We start from the raw sequence: 15,768 nt of genomic DNA, 5'->3' as shown, positions 1-15,768 counted from the left end.
ATTAATCTACCGATAACTATCTAACACAATAATTTTAGAGATATAATGAATATTGCAGTCACAATAACTTGTCCAAGTTTTGTTTGGTAACATGCCATGTTGATTATATATTTGGTCTTTGCATTTTAGTCAGGTAACATGGTTGTGTTGGCTCCCAGTGTTCCCGCAGAGAAGGTGCAGTCGGAAGGGTAGAATAGTTGGTCCCAGAAACCAAGTGAATAGAGAATGCCAAGAAGAAAAGCGTAGTCAGCAGTGTCAAGGAAAGTTCAAGGAGAGAGCGGATTGTAAGTCTTGGATTTGACAGAAATGGGTCTTATTAATGCTGAGCACAGTGGTCAACCTTTTAGTTTCACTTAGGACCAGTGACCTTAAGTTGCTTTCTTAAGACCCTTCCAGTTTCTAAATCCCCTAGGCACTAGAAGTTAAGTTGAGGATTCTTAGCCAGAGACATTACCATTATGCTCCCGTTTTCACTTCTTCAGGTTATTACTTTAAGCTCAAGGGTGAAATTCACTGACAGGGAATTTGAGGAGCTTTTGTTCCTTCCGCTCATCCTGTAGAGATGATGGCCTAAGTCCAGAGCTTTTTAGTGCTTTCATCTTCTAAGAATTCTGAATTACCTTTTTTTTTTAAAAAAAAATAAAAATCTGGTTTATTATATGGCGCATTTCCAGTTCTGCTCATGTGCAACGTGCCCTTGAAATTGCGGCCCTATATCCAGGTCTCCAGAAGTGCCGTGTAGAAACGTCTGACAGTATTGAGGCAGGTAGTCATACCTCACGCCTGTGGATATTCTATTTAAATATAATGTTGAAGATGATTTTGTCTTTTTCTTTAACTCCAGGAACTTGTGTCCCTGAAGCCCTGTAAAGCTGCAGAGCTGGTTGCTACCCACTTTTCTGAACAGATTGAAACAGTCATTAAAAAACTTCAGGTAAGCATTACAGAAGTGTATTAGGAAAAAACGCCTATCAGAGAGACTCTCTAAGAATGTCTGATCACGGCAGTTTCTTCAGCTCATAGTTGCCGTTTAATAACAATTTCCACACTGTGTGTGTGTGCGGGGGGGTCTTTGGTACCAGTTACTCTGGGCCTGGAGATGAGGAAGTTCATCTTTGTGCATAACAGATGCAACGTCTGTGAAACATCTTTGGAAGTATAACGTGTGCTTCTAGAAATCACAGTCCATAGAAGATGAACATTTTCTCCCATTTTCTTTGCTATAGGAACTACAGCCATGTTCTTTTTGAGGTTCATGTTATTTATTTAGACCTTTGTCATCCTCAAGTTGGGTTAATGAGGACTGTTTAGGGTTTTTCTTGGAAAATCTGAACTAGAACTTAGCTGTATTGGAGCCCTGGTGGCCCAGTGGTTAAGAGCTCGGCTGCTAACCAAAAGATCGGCAGTTCGAACCCTCCAGCTGCTCCTTGGAAAGCCTATGGGACAGTTCTCCTCTGTCCTGTAGGGTCGCTGTGAGTCAGAATCGACTCAACAACAACGGGTTTGGTTTTTCGGTTTGGTGTAGCTACACTGAATTGACTCGATGGTGACAGGTTTTTTTGGTTAGTTCTATTAATGCTGAATATCGAGAAGCTAAGTTTGAAATACTCTTTGATGGCCCCAGTATTCCACCCACCACTACTGCAGTGCTCGTGGTGAGTTCTGCCCACTGCTGTTAGGGCCTCAGGTGATAGTGGCAGGCAGGGCTCTCAAGAGGCAGTAAGACAGGTAGGGAAGAGGGAAGTAAGGTGGAAAGCCGAGGCATGAGTGGGGGGCAGCTGGCATGAGAGAGACAGACAGAGACGTGGCATTCACTCATTTTAATACTCATTGTGGTCCCACTCTGTGCCATGGTGTGCTAGACCCTGGGGGAGCAAATAAGAATACAACCTCTCCTTTACTTTTCCCTGTGGAGCAGAGAAGCACTTTATCTAACTGCAGCCCGATGTTATAAGAGCTAGAAGAAAGGTATGTGAAAGTGCTGTAGGAACCAGAGGAGAGAACCATGGACTGTCCAAGGAAGTCAGCAAGAATTCCCAGAGATGCCTGAGCTGGTTCCTGAATGATTGGTATGAGTTTTCTGGATAGGGAATGCAGGAAGGGCTTTCTGGAGAAAGGTTCTGGCTGTGGGAAGCCTTGAAGGCACGTCAGAGAGTGGTCAGGAATGTGGGGAGCGTTCTGTGGTGGGTGATGGTGGAAGTGGCATTAGAGTAAGCTGTGAAAGGTATGCAGAGGAGGAGTTAAAAGTACAGAGGCTGGAAAGTACAGGTTGGGGCCTAGTTTTGCAGGACCATGTGTATGGTGCTAAGACATTTATACAGCATCTTCTGTGTACTGGAGAATCACTAAAGTTTGTTTAAGCAGAGAGGTGACATCATTAGATTCATTTTCTAGAAAATTAACTCTGGATAGCATGTGGAGAACATACTGGTAAGGAGAGCAAACGAGGAGTGATGCCAGTTAGAAGGCAAGAGATCCAGGCGAAAGATGGTAAGCACCAGGGCTGAATCAGTGACAGTGGAGTGGACAGATCCAAGACGTATTTGTGAAGTAAAATGTATAGGGTTTGGAGTTGAGTGCTGTGGGAGGAGTTAAAAATGACTCCCAGATATCAGGCTTGGTGGTCCAGCATGGTGAGGTCCATGAACTCAGGAGGACTCATGCATTAATTCAGTAAACATTTATGTACCTGTGATGGGCCAAATTCATTGTTAAGTGCTGAGTGTAGAAAACTCTATAATGTGATACCTGCTGTCAAGGAAGGCAGGTAAGCCAAAGACAGTTACAGACTAGTTTGACTTGATCAGTGATAGGGCACTGTCTGGAATGCTGGGGGAGCACATGGCATGGGAGGCTCCATCCATCCTAGTGAAGGGCAGATGGGCGTTTCCTGCCGAAATGACTCTAAACCCCAGAGCCTCTAACCTTCAAAGTCAGCCATTTCGGTGAATATTCTTGCCTGTGTTGTTATTGTTTAAAACGTAAGATTATCAGTTTCAAGATTTTCTTTTTCATGTAGTCTCAAAAGATGCTAAAAGGCATAGAGGCCCAGGAAATTAATATAATGTCATTTATCAGATAAATATATAAAAGCTGAAGTGTGATGCATAAGAAAAAGGTGGCTGTGGAGTCTTAAACGTTTCTTTCAAAGAAATGAAGGATTTATCTTATTGCAGCGTTTTACTGATTGTGCAGGAGCTGCACACGGGTCTTATAAAGTACCTTTACTTTTGGGGGCAGAAATGTGCTTCTGACCAATCACTTTCAGAATCCTTGAAGTGGAAAATAGCTAAAATATTGAATCACCACCAGAAGGAAGATTACAGAAAATAAACAAACTTACAAGGCCAAGGGAAAGATAGAAAGTCAAAGATTGATATAAATATATTTTTAAAATCACATTCTAAAAGCCATTAATCCTTTTCAGCTTTGCGAGCCTCCCAATTTTTACAGGTAAAATTTGAATATGTCACACACACAAAATAAATAAAACCCCCAAATAATATAAAAACACTAACCAATAATAATTTTTGCTTAGCAAGAGCTTAAAAACATTATTTATACTTACATAGTATTCTAAGGTTTATTTCATTGAATCCTCATTTCCATCCTGTTCAGTGGAGATATTACTGCCCTATTTTTTCACATAAGGAAACTGAATTGCTCAGAGGGTCAGCGACTGTGTGCAGAGTCACATAGCTGATGAGTCCGAGCCAGAACCCACATTTTATGCCGTATTACTTGCTAACGTTGCAATTCTACTGCCATCTCTTCTGTAGTTGATTCTGCTGTGGAGTTAATGAGCATTTTCTGCTAATTTGGGCCTCCAACTCCCACCCTACCTAGACTGACGATCACACAGTAGGCCGTTTTCACAAGGAGGACCCGGTGAGGCAGCGTGACACTCCCGGTGCAGCCAGAGTCCACTGTCAGAAGGCCAGCTCCAGGCGCCTGCCTTTTGAAGGTCTTTGTGCCGGGAAGCTTAGGGTTTGCTGCCGTGGAGTTCTTCTTGGTGATAACAGGTGTTTGTGTTCCTTCTGCACTCAAAGTTGAATGTATGGCCGTGATTAGAGCCACTGAGAGGAAATGAAAGAACCTCCAAGTGAGTCTTGAGAGTTTCTCACACCTGCACACGGGGCTTAATGGATGGAGTCATCGGTGTGGGCGCTTTAAAGGGATAGTCGAGTTCTTTACCATGGCATAGTTTGAAGAACTTGTTTTAATATTTAATTGTCTTTTTTATTGTTTTTCTATTCAGAACCAGATTTTGCTTTTCAAATTTTTGAGGCACCTTCTTGACCCAAGGTATGTTAATAAACTGTAGTTTTTAGTAATGTGTAGTTGAGAAGTCAAAGGAAATAAATTGAGGTTAAGAAACTGACCCATGGTACCCAAATAGTACATCCAGCTCTTAATTTTTAATATTCTTGGGTAACAGTTATAGAGATTATCCCAAAGTATGTGATCTGAAAATAGGGTATATCTAGAGGGAATACTTTTCTTTTCACTTGGACACGAGCAAGCACGGTAAGTTCTCATCTGTGTCGGTAAAGTAAGGAAGCTGTGCCCCCAGGGAGTGTTCCAGGAGGAATTTGGTGACCATGCAGCTTTCCCTTTCTACCCAGCTTCACGTCTGCCTGTTGTTTATTCCACGCTGTGGATTGATAGCTTCACTTTTCAAAGTAAACACCTAGTTCCCAGCCTACCTCTAAATGTATTACCTTTTTAATGCTCCGTTGAAGTGTTTGATTTTAAATATCTTTTCCTGGCAGTGTGGGAAGGAAAGTTTAGATTTTTATTTATATATATATGATTATTTTTAATACGGTAGGCAAGTGTCTGGAGAGATACAACCCTAAATATGTACGTAACTCCAAGAAGGTGTGCCAATAATCTCAGCAGCGTGCTTTGTTCAGTGATGGAATGGTGTTGCTCTCATGCCTCTAAGTCCATCTTCTGTGGGTTGAAAGGGAAGGGAAACATACATTCACAGGGAGGTGATTACGCTGGGCGGAACTATCTTCTAGTCCCCCAATTCCCACTCTCAAAGCTAGGGAAAAACAAACCAGCAAAAAAGAAAAAAAACACCCTCATTTTCAGAAAATCCCGTTATGCATACAGAGAGCATCCCCTCATTCTCTGCACACCAGCTAGGTTTCTAGTTTGACTCCCCATCTTGTCAGAAGGGAAAGAAGTTGAGTTGTGTCCAGGGTAGACCATTTGCCTCGCCTGGGTTTGGTTACAGTTCGTGGATTGCCCAGACCGCCTATCAGGTGATGATCACAGGGAGGAGTTCAGGTCAGTCACGAGGAGGCTTTTGTTCATCTGGCCTTGGTGAATGGGTCCGTGGCCTGGCGTCTGTGGTGCTCCAGAGGCCAGACAGAGCCTCCAAAGAATCAGGCACTGGATGGGATTTTTTTAAAGTGCTGTTGTGGCGCCTACCAAATACAACTAACCCAAGCTGATGGTGGAATCAGCTGCCCTTGAGAGTCTGCGAGATCTGAGTGTTCTGCTGTAACTGAGTATAGAGGAGCCCTGGTGGCGCACCGAAAAGGTCGGCAGTTCAAGTCCACCAGCCGCTCCTGGGGAACCCTGTGGGGCAGTTCCACGCTGTCCTATGGGGTCGCTACGAGTCGGGATCAACTCAACAGCTATGGGTTTTAGAAGTAGAGTATATCGGAAGTTGAGTGTAATAATATCTAACATCCTCTGAGATAGTCACTCTTAACCAGAAGTGTGTAGCACAATCACCTATGAAGCTTTTGAAAATACAGATGCCGGGGCCTAACCCCAGGAATCTTTGGGGTAGAGGTATCTCTGATGCACACCCAGAGCTAAGCATCACTGGTTAACAGTAGTATTGCAGGGTGGCGTAGCTGTTACATCATACATACAAAGCGTTGGTTTCATTACAGTACACACAGGCCAATGAAAAGAGGCATTTATTCACTGTAGCGACTGTAACGTCAGCTTTGGTTATTGCAGTATTCTATGCTATTTTTAAATACCACTAATTTTGGTGATTATATTTCTTTTCAAAATTTAAATCTTGAACAAGCTATTTTGCATTTAAATTAAGAATCAAACAAATAAGCAGATGTTTAGAAAACTGTCTGACCCCATATAACCCTTACACCCTAGTTCAGGATCTTTTCAAAGCATCTGTGTTTTAATTCTCTGTTCTCAGATTATTCCTGAGATGAGACATCATCTTAAAATTTCAGTCGCTCATTTGTATTTCCCTCAAAGCCAGTTTGGGCCCCTGTCTGCTTCTAGAATCACCCAGTGGTTGGGGAGTAGGAGTGAAGCAAGAGCTGGGAAAAGGCTGGGAGAGGTCAAGGAAGAGACGTGAGAGGCAGCAAGGGAGAGCTCTGAGCAGGACTGAGCCTGCGGATGAGGGAGGAGGGTCCCAGCCCCAATTGCCAGCCTTTCCCCAGGGCTGTCCGCCTCTTTTCCCATCTCTCTTCCCGTTTCCTTCGGTTTCAGAGCCGTTCTCTTAGGGCCTGACTCCTCTCCCCTGGGATAATTTACGAATCGCATCCTTTTTCCCAGCCATCCTACCTGGAGACTCTAGTGAAGGACAGGGGAGGCTCACATTCCAACTTGGCCTTTCCTCAAATGCGATAATCGCTGAAGACAATTGAAAAATGCCAGTATTAGATAACATAAATATCAGTACGGCCAGTAGCCCTGGTATTGCAATCACTGCTTAACTACACTGTAATAAAATTGGCAGATCATAAGAACAACAGAGGCCTTCGATGGAAAGTCTTGCTCTGTTATTACCTAGACCTAAATTTGAAAGATAGAATTAGGTAAGGACCTTTAAGAATACTGTGAAAGATGTGTCATTCACTAATAAACCACAAATAATTTACATTTCCTTGTGAAACACCTGTATTTTATCTCCCTGAACTAACTCTCAGAGCCCTGGTGGTGCAGTGCGTAAGAGCTCGGCTGCTGACCAAAATGTCGGCAGTTCAAATCCACCAACCGCTCCTTGGAAACCGTATGGGCAGTTCTACTCTGTCCTGTAGGGTTGCTATGAGTTGGAATTGACTCCACGGCAACGGGTGTACAACTAACCCTACTACCAGTTGTCATCGAGTTGATTCTGACTCATAACGACCCCATGTGTGTCAGAATAGAACTGTGCTCGATAGAGTTTTCAGTGGCTGATTTTTCAGAAGTGGATCGCCAAGTCTTTCCTTCTGAGGCACCTCTGGGTGGGCTCAAACCTCCATCCTTTCAGTTAGCCATCAAGCTCATTAACCGTTTGTATCACCCAGGGACTTCAAACTGACTCTAACCCAGGATAATCGCTGTAAATTACTTGTCACACATTAGTCCTTTGCTGTCACGTCAGCTCAGATAGCGGCAGTGCACCCACAGCCCTTCCTCTCCCCTCTTCCAAAAAGGAAACATGACCTGGATTGGCCCCCCTTCTGACAATAGCCGAATCTCTAGCTTTCCTTTTGCCTCTTTTTAAAAAAGTGAATTTTTGTTGTTTTTGAAACTTCAGAGTTTTGCGTTAACTAGACTGACAACTTAGCTCTACCTTTAAGAAGATCTCGCTTTACTATTGATCCACCTCCGTGATATAAAAGACCTAGTGTTCTGCTTTGAGAATCCCACGTCCGAAAGGCATCATATTCCATTGTTCTCCTTCATGCCTTAGAGAGGAGGCGGGCATCGATTTAGACTGTGCTTTAAATTTATCTGTAGATTTTGTGTTTGGCATTCAATGCAAAAGTTTTTATAAAAAGAGTATTTTACATGATAGTATTTTAGGCTAACCCGTAAAAGCTTGTTTAACCCACAATGTAAATATATAATACTAGTAATACTAGAAGTGAGGAGGGCGAGACTCCGTTTCACGTACTTTGGACATGTTATCAGGAGGAACCAGTCCTTCGAGAAGGACATCATGCTTAGTATAGGGTCAGCGAAAAAGAGGAAGACCCTCAATGAGATGGATTGACACAGTGGCTGCAACAATGGGCTCAAGCATAACAATGGTTGTGAGGATGGCGCAGGACCGGGCAGTGTTTCGTTCTGTTGTACACAGGGTCACCATGAGTTGGAACCAACTTGACGGCACCTAACAACAACAGTAATGTATTGAATTCTGGATTGAGGAGAGGAAGGTTAAGAAAGTGGAGCACAGAGGGAGTGGGGAAAGAAGAGGAAGTCCTTTCTTTCTTGCTTTCAGAGCCGGCCTTAGACAAAGTTTTGAATTACAGAAGGTTTGTCTTTGGTGCCCCTCTCTGCTCCTTCTTGCCAGGGGCGCAGGATTCTCACACTTGCTCAGACTCTCCACTTCATAAGGACATCCAGATATATAGCGTCCTTCAGAGATACTACAGATTTTAAAAATCCAAAATTACCTCCCTCCATGTCCCAATCAAAACTCTCCCTAATTTCATTGTCAGTGTCTACATGATGTGGCACTTTTACAGTGTGTCTTAGTCATCTAGTGCTGCTATAATGGAAATACCACAAGTGGATGGCTTCAACAAACAGAAGTTTAGTCTCTCACAGTCTCACAGGCTAGAAGTCCAAATTCAGGGCACCAGCTCCAGGGGAAGGCTTTCTCTGTCTAATGGCTCCAGAGGAAGGTCCTTGTCATCAATCTCCCCCTGGACTAGGAGCTTCTCAGCACAGGAACCTCAGGTCCAAAGAACGTGCTCTCCTCCCGGCGCTGCTGTCTTGGTGGTATGAGGTCCCTAACTTTCTGCTTGCTTCGCTTTCCTTTCATCTTTTGCAGGATAAAAGTTGATGCAGGCCACACCCCAGGGAAACTCCCTTTACATTGGATCAGGGATGTGAACTGAGCAAGGGTGTTACATCCCACCCTAATCTTTAACATAATCTAATCTTGCCTTATTAACCACAGGCAGGGATTAGGATTGACAACACATAGGAAAATTACATCAATCACAAAATGGAGGACAACCATACAATACTGGGAATCATGGCCTAACCAAGTTGACACATTTTTTTGGGGGACACAGTTCAATCCATGACACAGTGGGAATATACAGGTACCACATGAATGCAATGAAACACGCACACAGAGAGAGCAAAACCCAACTCTTCCAAATACCGGTTGATCTCAAGGGTGTGGAGAAGGCAGGTAGCAGGTAGTGTGCGCTAGTTATGGCAGACTCCCATCACATGTTGGCATTTTTAAATAAGTGTATATGCTTGTTGACCAAACTAAAGGATTGGTGTCTTGTCGGGAACTGGGAAAACTGAAGTGGGAAGCTTAGGGAGTGTGGAAAAGAAATCTGGGGCCAAAAGAACATCGAGAATAGGTAGACTGGCCCTGCCTGGCGGTTTCCACTGGGAGAAACTCTTTTTGCCCTTGTTTTTTCACTTCCTCTTTCTGTATTTCTTAAGCAATAGATTGTTTTTTAATCTCTAGGATTTTTTTTTCCCATGAAGCACCTATGGGAGCATCCTGGGCAAAATGAAAGAAAACAGTTCTTTTGAAATGGGAACTGATTGTACATGTGTCACGTCAGAATGCTGCCTTTTTACTCTTATCCCAAACCCTGAGTTAACAGGACCCTAATTCCTATTTCTGAGAGGGTAGCTTTTTATTTAATTGGTCAACAGCATTTTTAAAGGAACAAATTATCTAGTTGAATTCTTATATATATTTCTCTCTTTCTTTATCCAGGTTTTTTTAATCTTTGTTATGTAAATAATTTGGTCTGTAGAATTAATTGACCTACAAAGATGATGTGGCACCTGTACTTGGAAAGATTATAGTTATGGGGAGGGGGGCAGGGGGTGGTTAATCTTCCAGAAGCAAATTGCATGACTGAATTGAGACCAACAGCTGGGAGGAAAGGATTTGCATCCTCTTGGAATTCTCTTCTCTGAGACAGCTGCTCCACAAAGGCCCCAACCCCCAGCCCTTGCATGCCTTCCCGCTGGCCCAGAATTCTCACTGGACTTCTCCTTCTGGTGCGTCTGCATCCAGACATAGGTCCTCGTGCAGCGGGGATGCTTAAAGGAGAATGCAAAAGGGTATTGATGTGTTTTGTGAAGCTGTGAGCTGCATAAGGAATAAAGGAAATGTACAAGTATATTTATAGTCACAATATTTTCCTCACTGCGATTTTCTTTGTAATATCGACTTAGCCTTTGTTAGCCATGTCCTGGAGGCCTCTGAAATGTATAGTATGATTTTCTTGTGGAAAACAGTAAATGAAATATCACATTGTACTTCTGAGTTTTGAATCAAAATGAAATTAAAAGTGAACATTGCCAAGAAAATGAGTAGCATTGCCAAGGTGCAAAGCATAGATCATAGGAATGGTTATACATTGGATTGAAGTTGAATCTATTGGTGTTTCTGTGGATAATTTTGCAGTATTTTAAGATATTGGCATTCAGTGTTGAAATAGCATAATTCAAAATTAAGCAAAAATTAGAACATTTAAAATACATTCATATAGCATACTCATAGAACATATTAAAACACTTCCCTGCTTCAGTGAGCACATACAGTGGTCTAAGAGATTGTCAGTTTGGTCAGGCTCACCACCAGATACAGCATTTTAGGTTAAGATTGTGTGGTGGTGAAGAGCTTGGCTGCTAACCAAAAGGTCGGCAGTTTGACTCCATCAGCCGCTCTGTGGAAACCCTATGGGACAGTTCTTACTCTCTCCTCTGGGGTCGCTATGAGTCGGAATCGACTCGAAGGCAGTGGGTTGGGCTGGGTTTGGTGTTGTACACTAGTGTATTTTAGCCAGCAGCTCAAATTCAACACATCATCATCTCCTGTTCTTCAGACCCTACACACACACACACACACTTTAGCCTACGTGAATTAATTTCTTTTTCCTTTATTTAACAGTTATAGTGACATTGTTGTTTGCTAATACCATGCTAGGGATTGAAGTGGCTCAAAACAATACTCACTTTTACCAGTCTAAGCCTGCTCCATCTCCTTTTTCTTTTAGCAAATGGCATCATCCACCCATTTATTTAGCAATTTACTGAGTCACTAAAGCATACTGAACGCTATGAGAAGCATGGGACATACAGTGGTGAATAGGACAAGGCCCTGCCTTCAAGAACTTACTTTGTAATGAAGGATATAGACAAGTAGGCTGGCAGTTATAAGTGTCTTAATTAGAATCCTGATGTGATGATCAGTTTTTCACTTTCCTTAACCAGCGCCACCCAGCTTGGCCGCCACCCCCACAAACCCAGTCAGTTACCAGACCCTGTAGACTCTCCTCTTGGACGTCCCCCATATGAGTCCTCTGGTCTGCTCCCCGCTGCCCCGCTTCAGGCACTCAGCATCTCTTGCGGGTCTGTTTTCCTAACCTAATCCTTCCATTTCCCTGTTCGAACAGGCAAATAATGATAATGTTTGCCTCTCCCTTCTCCAGGTTCTTCCCGTTGCCATTGTCCAAGGTAAAATCCAAACTGCTCACAGTGTACGAGCCCTTCCCGATCTGATTTGGGCATGTCTGTCCAGCTTCGTTGCCGTCCACTCCGCCATTTCCCTGGCACCTTTATTCCTCAGCAGTGCTGAGCTCTCTGTGTGTCGGATACACTGCACGTTGCCATTCCCCTCTTCGCGTGGTATTCTTCACTCTTCGTCCGCTTTGTTTTCTTGAGAGCAGGTTACCTATACGTACTGTACACATGCTTTGACCCAGTGATTCCGTTTTCGAAATGTATTTTAAGGAAATATATCGGAAAGAAAAAATTAATATTACAGTATCCATGTTAGCACTTAAAGTAGTGAAAGGGCTATTTTTAAAAGGGACTCGGGGACGTGGCTAAATAATCACTAAGGTGTGTATTGTGAGGATAATTGAAATCCAAATTGGCAACCGTGGAAATGTGAGTGTAAAAATAATGCTAAAATGAAAAAATACGTAACATAAGATAGTACGCTGCCATATGCTATTTGTGTCTGTGGTTGAGCAGTAAGAAGAGAATATGGAGAGATGTAGATAGCTTAATGTTCCCCTGTTCTTACCCCATAGATTTGCTTCAGTTGAAATAAAAATGAGAGCAATTGTTGGTAGTTTGGAATGATCTGCTATTTGCTTTTAAAATTTCTAAAACAATTAAAACTGGCATGTAAATGCTACATACTAAAGTTTGTAAAAACTGTTGTGTTATTTACAGTTTATTGTTAAATCTTTCCAAATGTCCATATTTTTCTCTTAAAATGAAAACATTTTAAGGTATTCTTGTAGCAGTACAGTTCTACTCCGTCTGTTGTATATACATTCACAATTATACGCGGTTGTCGTAATAGATTTATAGTAGACTGACCCAGTGTCAGTTCAAAAACATTTCTAGAAACTGTGTAGGACAAAGAATGTCTCTGTGATGGGGTCACAGAACTGCCTCTCTTCTATCTCTTCCATTTCCATCTATCACTTGGCGGAGAGAATGGCGTTGAGCTTCTCATCAAAACCTGGACGTGTACCAACTTAGGTGTTATGCTAAGGTGCCAGGCCTGTGTTGACTGATACAGTCACCTAGTCTGTCTTCTTTTGGGACGTGACTACCCTTGCTAGTAAGATGACCAGCAGGTTCTAGGGATACGGAGAGCTTTGGATTAGGAAGAAAATACTCGATGAATGTGAAAGCATCGTTCTTATTATTCACTTATTGTTTTTGTTGCTGTTATCATCATGATTATTATTATTAATGGTGATACTTGGAAAAATTTGTTTGGCTGCCCTGAAGGTTTTTAAATTGAAGTCTGTACAGTATTGGAATGATCCAATTACTGTTTATACCTGATACGGGTATGAAGCTAAGTTATTCTTTCTACCCAAATTATTAGAATCTTATTTCCGGTAGCTTATAAAATCCTTTCTTCCTGTCTGTGCAGGAGAGAATTGAAACAGTACACTTTCTTGTTCATAAACATCAGAGAAATAAAAATTTTATTAAGATTTGAAGGTACATTTTGACGGTTAATTATTACTGAAACTAGGGAAATGGAAAATGACTGGACCACCTAAAGGCAGCTGTTCTAGATGTGCTGTTATGTTGGTTTGATGTGACAGAGTCTTTGCTGTCAGACAGAGTGGTGAGCTTGTCTGCTTTGGCCTTGCCTCATGACGGTTGATAAGGGATTGTGGCTGTCCTTATATGAGAGACTCCTGGCAGCTCTGCACAGTGTGAAGGCCACATGGAGATCAGGGGGACCAAACGATGTTATGGGATTCCTTCTTGCCAGAGGACAGTTTTCTATCTAAGCCAGTTGCTTGTGATTATGTTACAGTTTCATATAAATTTTATAGATAACTGCCTTTGCTACTTACAATAATCACATTTAAAGTATTTTTCAGGCAGTTTGTTCAATTGGCATAAGATTATACTGTGGCATTTTTAACGTGGAATGTATATGGAAAGCTGAAAGATCAGCTTAAGGGCCATAGGAAGTTCTGACAACTCGAGTTGATTGAAAAGTATATGAGAAACCATTTTCTTATGTTAAGAATGATATATTTGAGTTCCCACTGATGACAGAGTGGTCATTAGTGTGCCACCATCTCTGGAAATATGGAAGGAAATAAGCAGAGAATTCAAGTAAACAGAATTTATGCCACACTGAAGTGCCTCTGAGTTGTCAAAACAAGGTACTGAGGGAGATTGTGACATCATCTTCCTTAGAGATCTAGAAGAGTTGTTGTGGGCGGCCGTCCCGTCGAACCCCGACTCATGGCAACCCTATGCACAACAGGACAGGACAGTTGTGATCCATAGGATTTTCATTGGCTGATTTTTTGGAAGACAGATCATCAGGCCTTTCTTCCTAGTCCATCCTAGTCTGGAAGTTCCACTTACACCTGTTTAGTGCCACAGCAACACACAAACCTCCACTGGGAGACAAGTGGGGGCTGCGCTTGAGGTGCTCTGGCTGGAATCTAACCCAGGTCTTCCGCGTAGAAGGCAAGAAGTCTACCACTGAGCCCCCATCCCCCTGAAGAGCAGCCTAGATGGCCTGTTGGTGTGAGGTTGTGTGGACTGGCTTACTGTGGATCATGAGGAGGTGGGACTAGACCAGCCTTTCTTCCTTCCAGTGCAACATTTATTTTCTTGTCAAATATTATGAAGTCAGAATTAAAGTTTTAAACTCATTTTAATATAAGTTTTTCAAAACTAATAGATAGTTCTATCCTTCTCCAGAAATGGCCCAATCTGCAGGATTAGAATTTTAAGTGATTCTCTCAACCTGAGTAAGAATGAATGTTTTCTCCACTCTGAATTTTGGGGTGTACGTGTACGTGTGTGTGAGTCTGTGTTTTATCAGCCTTAAAGGAAAGCATGTATGTGCCTTATGAAATCCTTCTTTTGCATATATTTAAATGTTTAAATTGTTATAGCCAATGCTCTTATTAAAATGGAGATTCACAAAAGAACAGATAAATAAATACATCATGTTTGACAGCCGCTGAAGTTAGCAGTGGGTATTTGGCAAAGCAGGAGCTCTGGTGGTGCAGTAGTTAAGAGCTCAGCTGCTAACCAAAAGGTCGGCAGTTTGAATCCACCAGCCGCTCCTTAGAAACACTATGGAGCAGTTCTGTTCTGCCCTGTAGGGTCACTATGAATCAGAATCGACTTGATGCTACCGGGTTTGGGTTTGGTATATGACAAAGCAGGTAGCTAAGAGAGAATTAACAGAAATAACTTTGGGAAATGGATATAACAAACTGTATTTGTATGCAAGACTCTTAACGCAACAGTCAGAAATGGATGCAAATTCGTTGATGCTATAGTTTATTTATTAAAGTTTTGATTATGTTGATGTCGCGTGATCATATCCCAGCAGACACATTATTTCTTGCACAAATGAATGCCTCACAATCTATTCATTTGGGTGATTTGTTTGGATTGATGCATATTCACATCTTCAGTATTTGTGAATGGTTTTGTCAATAGATGTTCTGGAAAGAATTAAGTACTATGATTCATCAGCAGATGTTTATGTCTAATCTTAATTTTCTCCATAGTCTTGCATTTATAAGACCTATTAACAGAAGTTTGACTTAGATAAAATACTAACAGCATTATCTACAATATTGACATAAACATCTAGAAAGTAACTGGCTCACCTTAATGTGGAGAAACATTGGTTAACACCCCCTTTCCCATTTATATAATAATGTCTCTTAGAGCAAAACCCAAAGGTTTTTGGCGAGGGGCAAACATAGGGAGCTACCGTTTTTCTGCATTTATCATGTGAGTCTTCTGTCGTGTCCATATAGAGCCTTCTGACCGCATTTATTCCTGGCTGTATCTGACTTTATAGTCCTTGTTGTTAATAGTTGCTGTTGTAGCGGCTCTGACTCATGGTGACCGTATGTGCAGTAGTCCCCATTGATCCGCAGGGATACGCTGTAAGGCACACCGTGGATGCCTGAAACTGTGGATAGTACCGAACCCTCTGTACACTATGTCCTATACATACGTATCTGTGATGAAGTTGAATTTATAAATTCGGCACAGTAAGAGATTACCAACAGTAACTAATAATAAAATAGAACAGTTATAACAATATACTGTAATAAAAGTTATTTGAATGATGGAGAGGGACGGCACAAGATTTCATCACACTACTCATTTAACATTTTCGGACCGCAGAGGTAAATGAAACCGAGAAGAACAACCACTGATAGGGAGGGACTACCGTACAACAGAACAAAACGTTGCCTAGTCCTGCGCCATCTTCGTGATCGTTGGTATACAGGAGTCCCTTGCTGTGGCTATTGT

At 42.1% G+C, this 15,768-nt stretch overlaps 1 protein-coding gene across 5 annotated transcripts in view; it reads left to right on the top strand.

The window, feature by feature from the left end:
• Positions 1-15,768, top strand: part of VPS8 (VPS8 subunit of CORVET complex) — a 227,130-nt gene that overhangs the window by 120,415 nt on the left and 90,947 nt on the right. For all 5 annotated transcript variants that reach the window (XM_023736800.1, XM_023736796.1, XM_023736798.1 and 2 more), the window contains exons 34-35: positions 845-934; positions 4,259-4,305. In XM_023736800.1, the coding sequence (XP_023592568.1) occupies positions 845-934; positions 4,259-4,305 (137 nt within the window). The remainder of the gene's footprint in view (positions 1-844; positions 935-4,258; positions 4,306-15,768) is intronic.

This window comes from Trichechus manatus, unplaced genomic scaffold (genome assembly GCF_000243295.1).
Source record: "Trichechus manatus latirostris isolate Lorelei unplaced genomic scaffold, TriManLat1.0 scaffold00092, whole genome shotgun sequence".
NCBI lineage: Eukaryota > Metazoa > Chordata > Mammalia > Sirenia > Trichechidae > Trichechus > Trichechus manatus.
The sequence above is the reverse complement of the archived record's forward strand: the minus strand, read 5'-3'. Positions and strand labels throughout refer to the sequence as shown.